This window comes from Lacerta agilis, chromosome 1, assembly GCF_009819535.1.
Source record: "Lacerta agilis isolate rLacAgi1 chromosome 1, rLacAgi1.pri, whole genome shotgun sequence".
Lineage (NCBI taxonomy): Eukaryota > Metazoa > Chordata > Lepidosauria > Squamata > Lacertidae > Lacerta > Lacerta agilis.
In genome coordinates, this window is record NC_046312.1 from 108,427,214 (window position 1) to 108,447,149 (window position 19,936).

Consider the following 19,936-nt stretch of genomic DNA (forward strand, 5'->3'; position numbering starts at 1 on the left):
AACCTGTGGTTGTCACTCAAAATGCCTGGCAGACTTAAGCGCTTGTGCTATTGTTGTATGTCTCCTGTTCCTTCAATGGCTGCGGCAGCAGACCCAAGGGGAGATTCACACTGGGAAGGAAACATTACTACAATTCACCAGCTCTTAGCAGAGGAAGATAGTTTTTAAATAGCAACATGACAAATTTACTAGCTGGAACCAATTCAAAAATCACAGAGTGTGGTAGCTTTCTAGTTCACCAGGCTAGAAGTAGCTCTGCAGGAGGAAGAAGCAGGTATAAAGGTATCATAAACTGAGAGGAACTGGTAAGTGTGGTTTACTTTCGCTTACTTTGACCTAAAGTGAAATTTCAAGGTGCAGAGATACATTCCATCCTTATGACTTCCAGTAGGCTTTTTGTTCCATCGTCTTTTATTGCCCATTTGTATGCATATGAGAAACACAAATGTGTCAGAGCTAAGATTCTGAGAGGTCAGTGTATGTATGATTGCAGGCGGTGGGCCTGATATTTTCCTATGGGTGGAAGAGGCAGCTCTTTGTGCCTCAAGGGGAGCAGCTCTGAAAGATCTCCAACCCTCCGAGGGGGGCATGTTCAGAAAGGAGGGTTACAGATGGGGAAATGCATTCTCATCTGCATTGGAAGAATTATCCAGCCATTTCAAAGAGATCTAGCGGAGCATCAAAATCCAGGTCCAAATGTAAATCCAGAGGGCACATCAGCATAGGCAGCAGGTGTGTAAACCTGCTTCTGCATGTGGGTCACCCTTGTGGAACTAGAGCCTAGTGTGCGTTTTGATGATTTCATTTTTAAAAAGGGATTTCAGTAAAGCCACCATCAGGCTGAAAATATTTAATGTTCCATAGTCTATATAAAATAACTTCATGATTGTGTGTCTTCTTCACATGGTCGTATCAAACCTTTTCATATATTTTATTCTTTAGATACTCTATCCATGCCTCCTTTGATGACAGCTCCATGGAATTCCATTCAAAATGAGGGATCTGAAATAAAATAAAGTTTACTGTAGAAATATAGCAAGGGAAACCTATCAAGATACTTGTTTTCAACAAGAATCTCTGTTGTATTGGCATAGTTACATGGCTACTTCTAGATTTGGTTGTAAACTGATTTGGAGGGGAACATGGTAAGTGAAAACATTTTCAGACATAACACTCGTCATACTTGGTTTCCTGTTACAGAGCAATTGGTCACCTAAGTTTAGAAAACTGGACAGTATTCCATCTGCACTGAGGCTAAAGGATAAGATCATCCCAATAAGGTGACTGCTTTCAATGGGAAGATGCATATTCACTCAAAAGGAAGTTCTACTTACTCATTGAGTAAGCTGACACAGCACTGCAGCCTTGGTCATAGCTAACTATATCAATACTAAGGTGTTGCTAGGAAGATACCCATCTCTCCAGACCTCAATTGAATTCATACAGAGCAGGAAGTTATTTAAATGTCTGCCCATGTTTTGCATATCCCTAAAGCCAGAAGGGGGAGCACCATTGCGCAAACAGAAGTCCTTGTGATAGGGAACTCATCTGAAAAAGGTGCCTCCCTTTCTTTTTGGCTACAATAGGCTGTAAATACTATACTATAAAGAATATTGGTAAATGTGGTAAGATATGAAAACAAAGTAGGTTGCTGCCAGGCAGATGCTCTCATTCGTCCACTTAACGTAAGGAAAGATTATTCATATTGGGTAGGAAAAACATATTGAAAAGAATACTTTGACAGTTTCAGCAGGTATGAAATGGTATTCACTATAGCAGCCTTGGTCCCCAGATGTTGTTGGAAGCCCTAGGCAGCTTAGCCAAAGAGGAAGGATGATATGAATTGCTGTAGAAAAACATATGGAGGTCCACAGGTTGTGAGATGAACTTGATGACACATCTTCCAACTGTGTAATTATTTTCAATGTTGTTTTTTAAAACTCATTGTAACTTCTCTACTTTTTATTCAATTGTATAAGTTTAAATAACCTCTCTTACTTCCCTCAAACCAAAGCCCATCTTTTTGCCGTAGCCTTTGGAATAACTGGCATCTTCTTCCTCTTTTTATTCCTGCCTCTGTTTCCATCTTTTCCCCTTTGCTGTCTCTCCCCCCCCCGCCTGTTTTTAGAGTGTAAGGCCATTTGGGAAGGGGTGGTGGTGGAAATAATAATATTCAGCTGAGAACAACTTGAGAAGAAGAGAAAGCAACCTTTGGAAGAAGGGTAGAGGATTGAATCCAACTAACTTTCAATGGGTCTACCCTGAGTAAAAGTTAGCGGAACACAGCCCTGAATATTTATGATAAAAAGCTTTCAGACAAAGAATATTGACATATTGTCAGATAACTCTGCAATTATGTGCAATATTGGTACAAAATACAAAGGATAACATACCTGAACAACGTGGTATCCTAGAATCTCCAAATGTCGCTTTTTCATAGCAGCTTCTCCTTTCAGGTGATTCAAGTTCTTACAAAAGGCTTTTGAATCCAGAAAATCCACTGCAATTCTGAATACAATACAATCATACATGCATGATTATAGGTTCAACAATCTGAAAACAGAATCTATTCAGAATCGAAAGTGAGCCATTTAGATAACAGGGGCAGAAAACTCCTGAAACTGTATGCATGTCTCACTACAGAAGTGAAAAGAGCCAAGGTTTTTTCAGTGGTTTTTTCATATTAAAACATGTATTGCAATGTTAAACTGCAAATGCATCAGTCTCTTCTGAGCAAGGGGCCTCTGAAGGCTGATATCTCCAGTTTCCCTGCCAAGGAGAACTTTCCTAGTTCCTTTCAGTAGAGGGAGACAACCTATGTTTATTCCTTTGCACACTTATTATACCTCGCTCCACTGAAATGGAATGGTTAACCCTGCACAAGAGATATCTGTCACATCTCAATGTGCATCAGACTCTGCAAATATGTGGCATATGTGCAGAACAACAATAAAATCTAACATGGTTTCTTCAGAGCAATTAAAGTTCAAGGAATACTGAATCGGACGCTCTTTAACAACACAGCCAGCTAGAAATTAACTTTCCATTGAGCAAATATAGGTTGCCCTATCAATAAGGAAGGGAGTTTCTACATTAGGAATGGTGTAGACTCAATGAAGGTGTCTACCCAGAATAAATTGCAGTAAATTAATGGAGGAAATGAAATATCCTTCTGAATGCCCTTTTTTATTTCAACTCAGCTTGCCTTGGTCCGAGAACCCTAAGGGCTTTGTAATAAAGCTTAGTGCATTTCACAATGTAGCATTTTATTCCAAGTAAAAAAATATTCACGGCTGAAGAGCACACGCAGATGCGAAGACATGCTTCCCAGTTTAAATGGCAGCAGAAGTTGGCACTCACGTTCAGGCCAAAGGAAGAAGCAACTTACTTTAAATGCTGTTATTTTAAATGTTGTTGTTAGCGACTAAAGCTGTAAGTGCAACTTGCCTCTCACTTACTCTTTAGGAGCAAGTGGAGTCAGAAACATACAGTGGGACAGATCAGCCTTCCCTGAATTTGTACTTGGCATGCAACAGTATGAAGGAAGATGGACTATTGACCATAGAAGCACACAGAAAATATGTAACCACCTCTGAGCTCCGGGCGGCAGCCCTTTCCTTCCCAACAACAGGCCATCTTGCTCCCAGTGCAATCCCTTCAAGTCAGCCATGACAACAATCTGTTCGGTATGTGGAAGGGGCTTCTTGCTTTTGTCAAGAATACACTCAAAGTCTGAAATAAAAATTATCATCTCAGGACTTGTCACAATAGGAAGTTAATGTCTACAGTGGGGCGTGACTCCTCCCACCAGTGTAATATTGCAAACCACAATGTTACTCAAGCACTACTACTGTATATTCAGACACATGTATATGCTTAAGAGCTGTATACTTAAGAGCAGGCTCTTAAGTAAAGCATGGAACAGCTTACATGGGGCTCCAGCGATCTACAATCCAGGCACTCACCAGGCTCATACTTGGCTTCAACAATACTATAGCTCCCAGGGCACTCACTCACTATTTAAGGTTAGGGTAATAGTTACACAGGCCACCACTTACAAGAAAAGAAAAGAAAACCTATAAGCAAAACTTCTCTGTTTCACACTGGCTGACTATTTACTGCTTATGTCACTCCAGTCCCACTGATTTCAGTAGTACAACTTTTCACACCAAGATCCTGAGCACAATCCTACTTGGAAGGACGTGCTACTGGTTTCAATTAAATATGCTCGTCACTGGGGCTTATTATCCAGAAGACGCAAAGCATCACCCAACCGCATTTTTTTTCCATGGCCCAACAGTTTCTACAAGTTTCATGCAAATGCAGTAGCTATTTTAGAAGGAAAGTTAGGGCGTAGCCTAGTTGTGAGGAATTCTGCTGGGGGGGGGGGGAATCAGGGGAGGAATTTTCATAGCTGCACTCAAACGGCTGAGGTGAAGTACAATTTAAACTTTAAAACAACATGAAATGCTACGGAGGTGGGTGGGGAGCACAGTTGTCAAGACTCTCATACTACCACATTGCATCCAGCAACTGCAAGAGCCTGGCCACTGTATCCTGTACATTGGTAACTCAAGAGGCTGGATTAATGCAATGCGCTCTATGTAGCTGTATTGTGTGATTTTAAGTAGAATTGCTGTAAACTGCTGTTTTGTTTTTTGAATAGCATATAAATAAAAGTATATAAGTACTACTACTACTACTACTACTACTACTAATAAATTTATCATTTATACCCCACTCATCTGGCTGGGTTGCCCCAGCACAAGAACTGGCCCTGATGGCATCCTTCTTTGGTATCCCTGCATCAAACCACTCGCATGGGCCCCCCTTTGGGCCAGTGGATCAGGACATGCCTTCAGTAAGGAAAAACAAATAACGCTGCATTCCGATAACTATAAATAGATTGTCTGGAAAGCCTTTGGGATAGCCAGGACTTGCTTTGAATAGCCAGGACTTGCTTCTGTACATTTGAGAAATGTTTTGAGAGAGTTTCTCATGAAATGCTGAACCACAGAGGATTTCCCATTAATTAAACACCCACCGATTCCATAGTAGTATGGGGTGAGAACAGACACCATGGCAAAGTGGCTTCCTCCCAAAATTTGTCCCAGCAGTCTGTGAATCTGCTGTTGCAACGCGCTAAGGCTACCACTGCCTGTGGGTGGAAACAAAAACAAAGCATGAAAACCAGTTCAGAAGCAAAGGGAAGACAGAACAAAATATCACGTATCACTTTACAAGAACGACGCGTGTTACATTATCGGAAGGTGGAATCCAGGTGATGCTCCTTGAGCTTTTGCTCCAGCAGAGGCATCTGCTAAAGGAAGAAGGGAGGCGATCTTTGTCAAGTTGTCTCCCCGCCCCATGCCATCTCCCAACCCATCCTGGAAATGATTCCCCAACCCTCCAGAGCAGATTTTCAGGGGGTGCTATGGGCTTCAGTGGGGAGAGGAAAGAGGAAATGGGGGGGGGGAATCACCTCCTGCATTCTTCCATTAGCAGATACGTTATGCAAGGGTACCAAATGGATATTACCCTGAGACTGTCAGCATCTTTTCTGCTTTTTTGTTTTTTTAAAAGAACTTCATATAGCACTTCAAAGCAGGCTGACAAGGACATAACTGAACTATAAGCCATTTTTTAAATGTTCTGAGTTTTAATAAATATGACTCTGTAAAGGTTTTTTTTTTTTAATGGACTGAGGCACCCATAATGCAACCGTATTCACCTTTTCGCTGTAGATGCTGAAAGTAGCGCTCATGAAACCACGGAATTTGAAGCTCTGGGCACTCCAGACAGACCGCTCGGTTCAGTTCCATCAGCCGTAAGCGGACCTTCCGGTTTAAGGAACTTGGTAGCGCTATTAAAAAAAAACAAAAAAAAAACGGAGGGAAAATACCATTTTTACATGTGGAGGATATGGTCACGCCCGCATATCCCATTAAACAATATTCTAGGCAAGCCTCAGGCTCAACCATGGTTTGCTGTTTCTCAACTGGCAAACCGTGGTTTGTTGAAAACAACCTAACTCAAACATAGGAATATTATTCCAAGGTAGATTATTGGAAACCAAGAAGACAGTAGTATCAAAAAATGCAGTTGGCTATTCCTGTTCTGAGCAAAAGAAAACACATACACACAATCTCTTACAAAATGCAAGAGTCTTGTTAAAATTTGTAATTATTTCTTACTTTCAAGCTGGGCATCTAGTTTGGCCAGAAATTCGATGTTAAATATAGCCTTTATCACATTCTCTGGAAAATACTCAGCAACAGCCAAAGCAAAACCAAGCAGCACAAGGAGATGCGGTTCAAAACTACCTGTATAAAACAAATATATTAGTGTATCCTTTAACTGACAGTATCTCTGAAGAAGTGGAGAAACAGATAGGAAACTAGAACTCTCCACACCCATACAATCACACAGAGCCCCTTCCTCGCCACAGGAACTTATCATGGGTGGGGATAAAAGTGCATCCCTGTTTCTTGGTCTACAGCTACACCCGACACACAAGTGACACATGAACAAGGCTAAAATTGTTGAGTGTTTTTACATACATTTGCTTATTTATTCTGCTTCTGGAAACTGAGGTTCGGATTTTGTAATGGTCCGGAGGAACAGAAGGAGAAGGTGTATAGAGAATGGGAACAGGGCGGGTGGAAAACAGTTGGGAAACCATCACAGAAGGAAGAACGTGATGGCAAATGCCACAGTCCTAAAAACGACCCGATTAACTGTACACTGATAGAGCTTGTTTTCATGCTGTTGGCCTTGACGTTAACTTGGATAGAATAATAGATCCCTCGCCCACGTCCTCTCCAGCATGGTTTATGTAAGAAAATCACTGCTAGTACTCCCACACTTGTATTCACCCAGCCCTTGTCTGCCAGCCCCTTCTCCATACATTGCTGGGCCTGCTAGGGCTGTGTAACTTGGTCCTCCCACATTGCGAGAGGCACATTTGCAGCAGCAGCTTCAGAAGCACCCTTTACGGGAAATAACCAAATGAATCTTTGTCTTAAAATCTGTGGGGGGATTTGTGTAACAGCAAGCACAAATCGCTTAAAATGTGCTCCTGCTTAGTGCTGTGGTCATTTTGAAAGATGCTAAAAAGAAGAGCTGCCACATCACTGCTCACCAATTTAAATTCATTCCACCTACAGATGTTTAGAATAGTTAACACACCATCAATGTCCCCCCCCCCAAAAAACAACAACAGAAGGTTCTGAATTGTATCAGTTTTCTTTGTTTCAAAAAGAGATTTTATTTGGCCTTGTGCGCTCATCACACTGCTGATTGGCACCTTGGGGAAAATGTCACCCGGCTAGCATTCCTCTCTGATGAACTTACCCAAGCAAGAGCTCAAGCGCTGAAGGCAAGCCTCAAAAAACTTTTCACTCTGGGGAGGATCGTAATTTAGAGTAGTAAAGGGAAGGAGAAGAGAGTAAATCCCAGAACTGTGAACCTAGAAAAGAAAGCAGGAGGTGGGGGAGAAAAGGACAATTAGCATTTACCATGTATGTCTGCCAGATTTTAATAATTCCTCCAGTATACATGAAGCAGTGTCTCCACCCCCATTGTTCACCCCGGACACTGAGGTCCAGCTCTGAGGGCCTTCTGGTGGTTCCCTCACTGCGAGAAGTGAGGTAATGGGGAACCAGGCAGAGGGCCTTCTCGGTAGTAGCACCCTCCCACCAGATGTCAAGGAAATAAACAACTATCTCCGCAAAAAAGAGAAAAGCGCCCCGACACCCGCGCCAAGGAGGCATTTCGTCGGAAGCAAAGCCGCTTTACTCGAAAGTAAGCCCCTCTCTGCGTTTCAGCAAGCGGCAGCTTCTGCTCGCCTCACTGCCTCCTTCGGTGCGAGGAAAGCCTCTGCCGGGCTGCCTGGCACTGTCATTGGCGTTCTCGCCGCCACCGCATCCCCTCAGGCGGCGGGGCGGGAAAGGTGCCGCTGCATCCTGACTGGGCTCAGGCTCCGTCTCCAGCCTGGGAAGGGGGAGCAGGAGGGAGGGAGGGAGGGAAGGGTGGCAGAGCTGTGCCTGAGGGAGCAGCGCCTGGCCACACCGCCGCCGGCGGCGGCAGCAGCAGCAGCAGCAGCAACTCCCAGCTCCGCAAAAAAGAGAAAAGCACCCTGACATCTGTGCCAAGGACTGAGCGAGGCATTTCGTCGGAAGCAAAGCCGCTTTACTCGAAAGTAAGCCCCTCTCTGCGTTTCAGCAAGCGGCAGCTTCTGCTCGCCTCACTGCCTCCTTCGGCGCGAGGAAAGCCTCCTCAGCTGCCGCCGCTGCATCCCCTCAGGCCGCATCCCCTCAGGCTCCCTCCGAGAGCCGCGCTTCGGCTTACAGTGGTACTGCACAAGACGAATGCCTCATTTTGCGAGTCACGGCCATAGAAATTTTCGTTTTGCGAGTCATCTAAAAAATTGCAAAACCCTTTCGTCTAGCGAGTTTTTCGTCTTGCGAGGTACCACTGTACATGTTCCCGGAGTAGCAATCAATCAAATCACTCAGTGTAGTGTGCAATGCAGACCCAATACATTGGGGGGGGGGGAATAGCTCTAATAAACTATGTCCAAATAAGAATACACATGAAACGTAACACTGCATGCTGTTTGTACTATCACTTTCAAGGGAGATGAAATGATCATGTATCGTTAGTACCTTATCTATATGCTGAATGGTAAAGGCAGCTATTCTATCAAGTAATGGAACGCAGAGATAGGAAGTTCTGACCAAAAAAGATGAAACCTCTGTCACATTTGTCCATGTAATCTGGTCCGCCAAGCGCTGAAGAGCAACCATGGTTTCCTCAAGGAGCATTTCATCAAACCAGTCTCCATGTATGTATTTCAGTTCGTCTAACAGAAGATCCAGATCACTGGCTTTCTGTAGTCTCTCAAGTGCACAGTTATTGACTTTTTGCAAAAGTTTTCCGTACTGCACCGAAGGGCTTTGCTGATGGGGCTGATCGCGTCGAATCCATTTCGTAACAGCTGTGGCGAAGGAACTCAAATCACTCAGGCTGCACTGAGGCATCACAGCCTCCATTCGAGTGACTATGAATTCATCCATGTAGGAATTAGGAAGCAAGGAAATAACACGAATGAGCATGGAAATATCTGTCGGTACGACATTAGTGTGTAAACAGCTGGAATGCAAAACAGATATATACATCTGTCAGTGATGAAGAGTAACAATCGGCGGGCCACAAATATTTTTTAGTGCATTTTACACCGTCAATTGCATATTTGCTTGAAAAGAAATCCGACCGATCAGGAGCGAGCAGCGGGTATGGGAGGCAGTGGCATCGTTGTGGCTTACCAGAAGGAAGATGTGGAGCAGTGTGGCCAGCTCCTGCTGGTGTGGCCAGCACCAAGCTCCCTGCCACCTCACCCCCAACCCTGGTAAGCTACGGTGACACCAGTGCTGGGAGGCAACCCCCCTCCCCACACCAGCTGCTCTTGCCACAGATATCATTGCAAGCTACTTAAATCCCTAGTCCCACACTCTAAAAATGTGGAAATAGGAACAAATACAGCAAACTAGGTCAGACTGAGCTTATTCCCTGATTTAACTCACTTATAATTCCTTAGCAAGAAGTTTAACTACTCCACTGTATCAAATCTTAAAAGGGTATGAAAATTAGGGAAGTACCCTGATCAAAGACATTTTCAATTGATGAATATATCAATTAAATGGAGATTTGCACAAAAATGATACTTCTAAAGCCAGGAGTGTGCTTCGTTTAGAAGCGAGACATTCTTCCCATGCACAAGAGGAAGAATGCCTTCTTAAGATGATCATTGCCAACCGCAATTTTGATAAGTACTTCCTTGAATTCTGCTAAGGAAGAAGGGAAGGATTCAAATGTAACAAATTAATAAAGAAAGCAATCATCAGAATACATTTGCTGATAAAATGTGCTTTCTTACCTGGTGAGCAATCTCTGTAATTTGGAATAAATATCAGGATTGGAGCAATGAAATAGGAGGAGGGCGTAGGTCAATTTGGCCAACTCTACTGGTTTGTAGAGATCCATATGTTTGTAAAGCAGAGACACAATCCTGAAAACCAAAAGCAGATGAGGCTAAATTTCAGGGTGAAATTAAAATCCTTTCAAATATCAGTGAAGATGTCTTTTACAAACTGTCCTGGCCCTGAGATGTACACACATTAAATTACAAGACGGATCATAAATCTTTTTTGAATGGAGTATCTGTAACAACGGCACAGCAGCAAAACCAGGCTGCTTGGGATCTGGCAATGCATTATGATGGTGTTGTTATGCCAGGGGTCACCACCATGATGTCGGTGGGTGCCATTGTGCCTGCCAGTACCTCTTTGCAGTGCCCACGAAAAGTCACGGCAAATGTCCCTTCAAAAATCCACAATGCATGATAGAATGTTTACTCTTCCTGCTCTGCTTCTGTCTGCAGTGGCTCAGCTTATTTTACAATGAGCTCACGCCCTTAAACATGCCCACATTTCACTAGATCCCAGAATTGTACATTTTGTATTATGCCACATCCTCCATGGCAGCTATTTTGCAGCTGGTACCCTGTGGCACTCCCTCAAATTCCAGAAGTGACCATCCCTTTGCTCTGAAAGGCTGGCGATCACTGGGTTATACCCAGAAACTTGAACAAAGTTGGGATACCCATACACTGCTGCAAATAGATATATTGTCTTATTCCAGTGATAAAATGGTATAATCTGAAAATCATGTCAATATTGGCCTTGCCTTCACTGGCAGAAATCTGGACTCCTGTCCTTAATTAAAGAACACAGTTAATAAATAGATGATTGGATCCAATGGTGCCCTTCCATTTGTGGATGTTTCTTTGGAGTAGAGGCTAATATTAATGGAAATGGGGAAGCAATTTGTATTTATCCCCCTTTCTCCTGCAGCCCCTTGCAACCTGAAATGTCTGCTCTGGAGGCAGAGGATTTGACCAAAACAAGTCAAACACGCATGTTGTTTACCTAAGTGCCAGCTGAATAACAGAGCCTTCTGTGAATGGAAGGAGTCAAGCTGGGTATACCATAGAATTCTATAAACTAAATTAACTTTTTCAGAGAGGAAGGGAAGAAAGTGTTACCTGCTTTCCAAGACAGTGGACCCTATCCAACACACACAAACAATGTATGAGTGAAAAGCACATCTACTCATATATGGCAGGAGGAGGCCCTCATAATTTAAGGGAGTCTAAAAGTTTATGCTGGTCTTCATCCTGGTCACTGTATTTGCAGCAATTTCAGGGCACCATATAGAGAAAGAGAAAACACCAAGTAGATGCAGGAGGGGGGTTGTCTCTCTGCTCTTAAATTTTCACTCCAACCCACCCTAACAGGGAAACAAGATGGGATGTTAAATACCTTCCTATATTTAATATGCCTCCTTAAAATTGTAAACAGCTGCTGTGAGAGGGATCTGAAATTAGGAATGCAACAGGTGGGTGGGATTTAAGCATTTTCTCTCCTGCTGCCATTCTGACGAAAACCTCTTCCCTAAAGCTGCTTATTTGCATTGTAAGAAAACCTCCTCTTGGCACTATGGGATTCTTTCTTGCCATGCAAGAAGCAGTTTCAGGGGAGAGATTTCCCCTTTTAAAAGCAGGTACATTAAGTGTAAAGATGCATTTAATGTTTTGCCTAGTTTGGCCTCAGGCACAAAGTGAGACAAAATAACTTCGCTGCTTTTGTTCACCTGCTTCTTTGAGGTTTACTAACACCCATTGTGTCAGGACATGTGCACATTCCAGCATACATTTCCACAAAAAAAACTCTTAAAAGTCAAATGACCTTAATGTCAACCAAACAGTGATGAGTTACACCATAATCCTAGGCACGCTTACCTGGATGCAAGTTCTGCTAAAATCAATGGGACTTGCTTCCAATAGATGTGTTTAGGACTGTGGTGTAAGGCAAGTCAACAGCATATCATATAGTGCAAGCATATTCCGCGTTCTGTATCAGCCATTCTTAAACTAAATGGAAGTTACAGATTTTTCACTTGCTGCATTCTGAACAGTCAGAAAAGGGGAGTTACAGAAACTGAGAACATTTTGAGTTGCCATTTTGTACTGAAGGTTTACTTTTGAATCAGTTGCGGCTGTCTGAACTCTGTTTCTTGCATACTGTCCGCCACTGCTAATGTTTGCTGATGGTCAAATTCATCTGCCATTAGTAGAGCAGTTTCAGTTAACCTAAAAATAAACATACAAAATATTACATCTTTCCAGCAGTTTAAGAGGTCACAGAGTTGTGTATATCACTCTTATTTCGAGAAGGGAAAGAGGCGTGCTTGGGGAAATGGAAACAGACTCCACAAAGTGAAGCTTTTAATGTATCTTGAAAGAAAGATAACCTTAAAACACACACAGCTCCAGTAAATGTTTAGGATTAGAGGTTCCCCATAAGGGAACATTTTAACTTAGGGTCACATTGAATGAGTAATATCTTCAGGAGCAGGAGAATGGTGTGGTTCCTTTACTGATAACTATACAGCTACAAATACAGTGGTACCTCTAGATGCGAATGGGATCCGTTCCGGAGCCCCATTCGCATCCTGAGCAGTCCACAACCCGCAGCGCCGCTTCTGCGCACGCGTGGGTCACGATTTGGCGCGTTTGCGCATGCACGTGATGTCATTTGACGCATCTGTGCGACCCGCTGAACCCGGAAGTAACCCGTTCCGTTACTTCCGGTCTGGTGCGTTCGTAACCAGTGCCGTTCGCAACCTGCAGTGAACACAACATGAGGTACAACTGTACAGCATGTTTCCTAAGTCCCAGATTCAGTAATATGCTCTTCCACCATCACAAGGGCTACATATGAGACAATGCAGGAAAAGCATGTGGCTGATCCAAGGCAAATAAATACAGTGGCACCTCGGGTTAAGAACTTAATTCGTTTTGGAGGTCCGTTCTGAATGTGAAACTGTTCGTAACCTGAGGTACCACTTTAGCTAATGGGGCCTCCCGCTGCCGCACAATTTCTGTTCACATCCTAAAGCAAAGTTCTTAACCCGAGGTACTATTTCTGGGTTAGCGGAGTCTGTAACCTGAAGCGTCTGTACCCAAGGCACCACTGTAATACACTCTTGGTTCTGGATTGGTGAAGGGTGAAATTTGGAGCCTTAGCTTCTGTTCTTTCTTTCTGTAGGGAACAGTGACCTCAGCCCCCTCATCTCTTGTGCCATTGTGAGCAAAGAAAAACGGCAACACAAAACACATGATTTTGTATGGAAACACTTTTGGAACAAGCAATTATTGTTGGCTATTGGTATCAATATTGAGATGAAAGAGCAGTCCAAATAATGAACATGCAACAAAATGCCAAAACTGTTCAAATGGACCAAGAGAATAGAGAGTGCTCTGTTCTAGTTCTATGCTATTGGTGGTACCCATGGAACTTCAAATTTCTGAAGACATTTTCAGGGTAACAGGGACTCTGTGCACATCTCTTTGGATTTGGGCCTGTGACTAATTCTGCAATCTCCATTACTCTTGAGGAAGGAGTTAAGTGTGCTTAACAAGGCCATTGTTGTGTTGCCTTTCCTCAGCACAACATGAGAATTTGTCACAGATTGAGCGAAAAAGAACACAACGGCAAGATGTGTGTGTGCATATATGCAACCTGAAATCTATTTTGTCAATTTGGGTCAACAATAGTAACAAAGCAAGTCCACAGAAGGGTGTTTCACCATTAACAGCATAAGCCGAGCACAACTCCATTACATTTGTAGTTTCCCTTTGTTGAACTGCAGCCTATTCAATGGTCTTCAGATAAAGCATGGAAAAATTCACTACCTTTTCTAAGGAAAAATGTATTCACATGCACACCAAGTAAGCCAGAAGTGAAACTTACCGTTCTCTGACCTCTGGTCCTGCCATGGGTGCAAGGGCAACAAACAGTCGAGGAAACCTTGAAGGATTATTGCAGTCATCCATTGCTTCCATCAGTTTCTGTTTAGCAACTAATTTTAACTCAAAGTTGTTGAATTGTAAAGCCTGGTAAAGTCCAAGGATGATAACCACACCGTCAACACCTAGCTTGTTCACATTCTGAAGAAAAACTTTGTTACACTTGTCCAGCAATGGTCGATGTGGTAGTCTGACATTCCGGAGAAACTGTACATATCGCCTGGCATTATTCAAGGGGGCAGATCCCGGGTTTTCCAGAAGAAACTCTGCCTTCTGTATTAACCGATCTCTAAAATGCTGTGAGATAACACCAGATATGCCGACCATCAAAATTGACAAGACCCTAAAAACATTCCAAAAAACAGTATGCAGTGATTGAACGAACCCAACAATATTTAAGAACATTACATTAAAAATGGAAAGGACTGGAGGAGGAGGGGGTAAGGTTTGGAGGCAGAATGAGACTGGGTATCTTTTCTTTTTTTAAAAAAAACAAACCTCTATTTGAAAGAGGGAAAAATTAAAGGAAAAAGCATTTTGCTTTCAAGGCAAAGCTGTTCTTGAGTCTTTTCTTAATGCTATGCAAACTGGAGTGTTTTCAAGCAAAATAATGGAAATATTTCCATATCAGAAGGGCAGATCTTTCTCTGCCAATGAAGAGAGATCTGGAATATCCTAGGGTCCCTGCAATGCCATCCTAGGGACTGTAGGATTGCAGCAGAAGAGGATTTAAATCCACAGGCACAATAAAACAGTAAAAATGATATCCACAATGAACCTACCCACATATGGGGTGTCCTAACAGTTCCACCTTCATTAGAATTGTGTTCAGCTAACTTAAACAACAAGAGAGGCCTAAACAGGTATGCTATAGTAGTGCTGTATATGCATGAGAACGATAACAAAAATACTCTCAATTATTCTGACACATTTATTAAATTAAGATTACCTTCCATCTTGTATGGAATCCAAGTTCCTATTCACAATATCAGCTATATCACCAGTGAGAGGACTATAGTACATTTGTTGGTCATGTAGGCACATTGAAAATTTAGATAGCAGAGGCATGCTGAGTCTGTGAGGATATAAAAGGAAAAGCCTGCTTTACAAAAGCTTTAAAACATTTACCTATATACAAAATTTAAGAGATTCTTGAAAAGCAGTTCACTGCTTACTTACATTATTGATTTAAAAATAACAAACAAACCTGCAACTGTCCCTAATAAAGCTTAGATATTAGCCCAGATTCTTAAGTTTATTGTTCTGGTACACGTTAACTTCCTCAGGGAAGGGCAGAGTGGAGCAGAGGTTATTTTCTCCCATAAATCTTTATAGACTCTTCTATAAACTGGTTTAAAACCAAGTGTTCCACTGCTTTCATTTAGGAATCTTAACAGTGCAATCTTATACCGAAATAAATCCCACTGAGCTCAGTTGGCCTTACTCAGTTGGACATAGCTATCAAATTTAAGCCTAAAGTCACCTTTCAAAATCTATACAGGAGTGTTACATTCTTAAATCTGTAGCTGCCTTTATTGGTGTAATGGTCCTCAGTGCAAATTTATCTTAACCCACAACTACTTCAGCTTTGAAGAGAAAGGGGCCTACCATACCTTTAATAAATTAAGGTTGCCAGTACTAACCTTGCGATGGTTTTTATAAGCATGAGCTCTCAAGCTTTCAATTTATAGGATTTTAATTTTAATGTGTACTTGCCCATTTAATCTTCTCCAGCATTCTATGACAAGCTCTTCAATCAGCGAATCATGAGCCTCAATTCCAAACCTTCACAAGGACCAAAAGACAAGTCAAATGCTCTGCATAGATATTTTAACAGAGAGATGGGGGGAAAACCTGTGCGATTTTATATGTATTACAAATAGCAGGTTGCTAGAGTTTTGTACTTACCGAACGCTTTCCCTGCACATTCTGGGAAACCTCTTACAACTGTGAACAGATCAGTGCTTGGAACTGTGCAGCTAGGATGCCACCTCTTTTCCCTTTAAACCCCACATTTTCTTCAAGGCCTTTTACTTAACCACTTAAATCCCTGGGCCAGGTTCAGCTTACTAGTTCCACTAGTAGGAGCCAGTTCAAGGGCTCCCGCTGGCGCAATGGGGTCTCCCCCCACCTCCCATTGCACCCCCAAACAGGCAGTTCCACTGTAGTAGGAGAGGGGAGGTTGTTATGTCAGGCAGGCAGAAAGGCTTGCGCCGATGGAACATTTTACGGAGAGGCTGAATTTCCTCCCATCTCCACTGCAACCAACCATAAATATGCATAACTGCATTTGCTCACATTCAGCCCTTAACACTTGGCTCTCCTTCTGTTGGCTTCTCTATTGCTCTGCCTGCTTGGGTCAGAAAGTCAGCCACAGCTGGAACTTTGTATTTTGCTTTTCAAACTTTTTGGATTCTAACTCCTATCAACCCCAGTCTGCATTGGCCAATGACCATGGGTGATGAAAGCTGTGGTCCAACAACATCTGGAGGGCAACAGATTCCCCATCCCTGCAGTAACCAATAGTGAGAACCCTCTGGTAGTTGTTGTCACCTCCGCAATGATTGTCTAGTTTCCCTTTGAGCTGCCTAACTAATGGCAGAAAATACTGGCAGCCAAGCTACCTTTGCTTTGGCTTGATTGTGCCTGTAACTGTCAGTCCCTACACTGCCTTTTACAGCTAACATTTGCTACATGAGAGTAATCTTATATATTTTTATGGAGGTCAGACACAGGTATTGTCACTCATTAGATCATACATTGTTTAGATAGATAGATAGATAGATAGATGATAGAGAAATATGAGCAAATTTTAAATGGGCATTGTACCAGTGAGCTGTGCTTTTGCAGGAATCAGGATGCTTCAGTTTAAGCATATATTCTTTTTAAAAACACAATTACGTTTTTATCACAGATTAAATTTACCCCCATTACATTTCGGCATCATACTATATGGCTTACCTGAGTAAACTATACAGAATATCCACTAATGCTTCATTATCCATCTGTTCAATCTTGTTTTCTGCTAAAATGCGAAGTATAAGAAACTGGGAGTGATTTTTTACATAATCAGTAAGCCTCAGAGGCTCAGGCTTCTTTTTTTGAAAACCCCAAAGTATATTAATTGCCTTTCCCACATGTTTCTCAGAAAGTTTGGTTTTGTTCTTTCCAACAAGGTCAAACACTTGATCTTCATTTATGCAGTTATTTAGCTGGCTTAACAAGGGATCACTACTCCAAGTTTGACACTGGCGGCATCTCAGTGCAAATAAATAAAAACGTCTTACAGACAGCATTTTTGTGATTTTTTTGTTTTTCGAAACATGTCCAGAATGAGGCTACTCTTCTTCACTTCCAATCAGATGCAAACCACAAGCTAGCAGAAAGGTAAAGCATTTAGATATATAATATTGCTTTTCCCTTATTCTTTGTAGTTATTGTTGAAGAAGCGGAAATAATTCTGAAGAACCTGCAAAAGCAGCATTAAAAATAATTAGTCTTGCAAATAAGTTATTAAACCACAAAATTTGATTGTGCTGTCTGCCTGTGCATGCCTGTATCAATATTGTAGCCTATCAATAGTCCAAACAATATTTGGCATTCAAACTTCACACAAAATCATGGTTTAGTGTTACATGATGAATTGCAGTGAGTCTTAGGTTCAATACTCCTCCCCTCCTCCGGTGTGGCTGTAGAGGAATTTGGAAGCTCTCACTTCCGTTTTCGTTTCAGCTTCCATTTTTTATTTTGCTGCTCACCGGGAAAACTGAACTCAAACAAAGCGTAGATCATCTTAACAATGATTTGTTGAAACTTGCCAACTTCAAAGCACAGGTTTTATGAAGTTAGCTTGTTTCAACAAACCATACTTGAGAAATCTGTCCACATAGCACTAAGCTGTAATATAGCAATATGTGTGAATCAAGCCACTGCATCCAAACTAGGTTTCTGTATTGTCAAGTGTGTTAGGTTTTGCAGGTTAATGGAACTAGTGTATAATAAAGAGGGTTGATGTATGGGCATAGCTGGGGGGGTGCAGTTCCCCCCCATCAAGTAAATGAATAGAAATATTTAACTAACTGACCAATTACAGTATGTCGCAGATAACTTGGTTCTGCCTCCCCCTGGGATAAGTGGATTTCCTGAATCAGCGGAGGGCTGAACTAAATCACATTTAAGGTTCCACCCAACTCTAGGATTATATGCACATGTATTCCCACAGGTGTTCTGAGGTAATAAGGATATTGTACTTCCTTCCTGATTTCAAGATGGATCTGAACCAAAACCTTTCCAACAAATCCAAACTCACTATCTTGTCTATTTTTTATTTTTAAAAACAATGTGTCTTGACATCCACTCATTTTCATACAGAAAGGTGAAGCTCCTTCTCAATTTTTTTTTAAAAACAAAACAAAACAAAACAAAACCCCCACACCTCTGTAGAAGCCACGTGAGAATAAGTCCACCCCTGTACACATAAACCTAGTACAACCTCTAACGTATCGACGTTATCACCTTTCTGCAGCTGTGAAGGTCACAGTTTGAACCCCCGTGAACAGCCTGGATCCTTGCGTCCCTTGCGCTGCTTAGGAAGTCTCAGTCCATCTCTTTCACCAGGAGCATGTCGCACGCAGGAAAGGGTGACTTCCTATAGATCACACGACCATGCTGCCTATTGGCAAAGCAGGCTCCTCCTAGAATCCACATGGCGGGAGATCACCACCTCTGCTCCAGCAGCAAAATCCCCGCAGAGAGACGACTGGATAACATGAAATCAATGTCCATACCGGCCGCAAAAAATACATACTTACCAGCTACTCTGCAGCTTCTGTCCTATATAGTACAACAATCGGGTCTGAGTCTTGGTTGAAGAATCTGCTACTACATTTCCCAGCATGCTCCACCGATAGCCTCCTTGCCTGTCGGGAGTTGTAGTCTTTCCATTGTGCAACATTGCTTGTGGCGAATCTAGGCTGCAACTATTTGGTGACGTGAAGAAGTGTGATGGCAAGCTGCTTTAAAAAGTGTACTCCCAAGACGACTCCTACCAGCCTTAAGCTGATTTATTAGACATTGCCTCTCCCTAGGAATCTGCGAATTTATTTTTGGCCAAGGGTTACTGATAATACATGCAAGATCGCGAATAGTTTAATCCCAACCTTGGGGGCCCCAGATGTTGACTACAACCCCCATCATCTCCACCCACCATGGTCAGTACTGTAAGTTGTAGCCCAACATCTGGAGACCCAGGGTTGGGAAGGGATGCAACCTTACCAGACCCTTTTGTTTCATTTTCTAACACATTACAAATTAAAGTCTGCGCTATGTTGGAGAAAATTAAGACCCTTCCAGGCAATAGCTATTCCTGGAAAAATATATGCCACCAGTGATTCCCCCCCCCCCTTTTGGACAGTAGTAAACCCTAAGAAAGGTTAAACGCAGCAAAAGTGCACGTTTAACACAAAAGTAGACTCCCTCCTAGAAAATGTAGCCTTGCAGCCTGAACCCCTCGACAACATTTAGAACCATTTCCCCTCCTTCAGTTTGCGGTGTGGGAAGATGATGCTCCCCTCTCCCGAAGCAGGGGGCCTGACCTTCCTGCAAGTTTACTTTAAAAATTTCCCCCCAATAAATAATAATAAATACACGTACAAATACATTATGTATGTATGTCAAATACAACGTGCCCCTACCAATGTGTGCGGCATGCGTTTGTCTACCACCCTTAAGCGCTTCCTGGATCGCAAAGCGGTGCAGCCGAAGTACAATGACGCGGCGCGCCAGCGATGCTGCGCGAGAGGCGTCAAGAGGACTGGAAACTTGAATCCCAGGGCGTTTTGAGGAAAGAGAGTGCAAGCAAGCCTAAAACCTAAGGGCATCGTTTGGGTTGAGGTGCGACGGCTGGAAACACACACACACACCCCTCTCCGTTTGGTTGCCTCTTCCCTTCCTTCTCTATATCCCCAGAGAAGAGGGGCAGGCGCTGGAGCTCCGGCCTGGACGCTG

At 42.6% G+C, this 19,936-nt stretch overlaps 1 protein-coding gene across 1 annotated transcript; it reads right to left on the bottom strand.

Annotated features, from left to right (window-relative positions):
• Window positions 1–833: 833 nt before the first annotated feature.
• FASTKD1 (FAST kinase domains 1) lies at window positions 834–19,809 on the bottom strand. The gene is made up of 15 exons (XM_033149483.1): window positions 19,624–19,809; window positions 16,892–17,268; window positions 15,647–15,715; window positions 14,880–15,005; window positions 13,875–14,273; window positions 12,101–12,211; window positions 9,938–10,069; window positions 8,667–9,153; window positions 7,354–7,468; window positions 6,195–6,323; window positions 5,732–5,863; window positions 5,045–5,158; window positions 3,591–3,732; window positions 2,394–2,508; window positions 834–1,002 (listed from the first exon to the last, which is right to left on the bottom strand). Exons 1-15 carry the CDS (start codon window positions 19,807–19,809, stop codon window positions 913–915), a joined length of 2,724 nt encoding a protein of 907 aa, XP_033005374.1. The 3' UTR covers window positions 834–912.
• Between the last annotated feature and the right edge of the window lie 127 nt (window positions 19,810–19,936).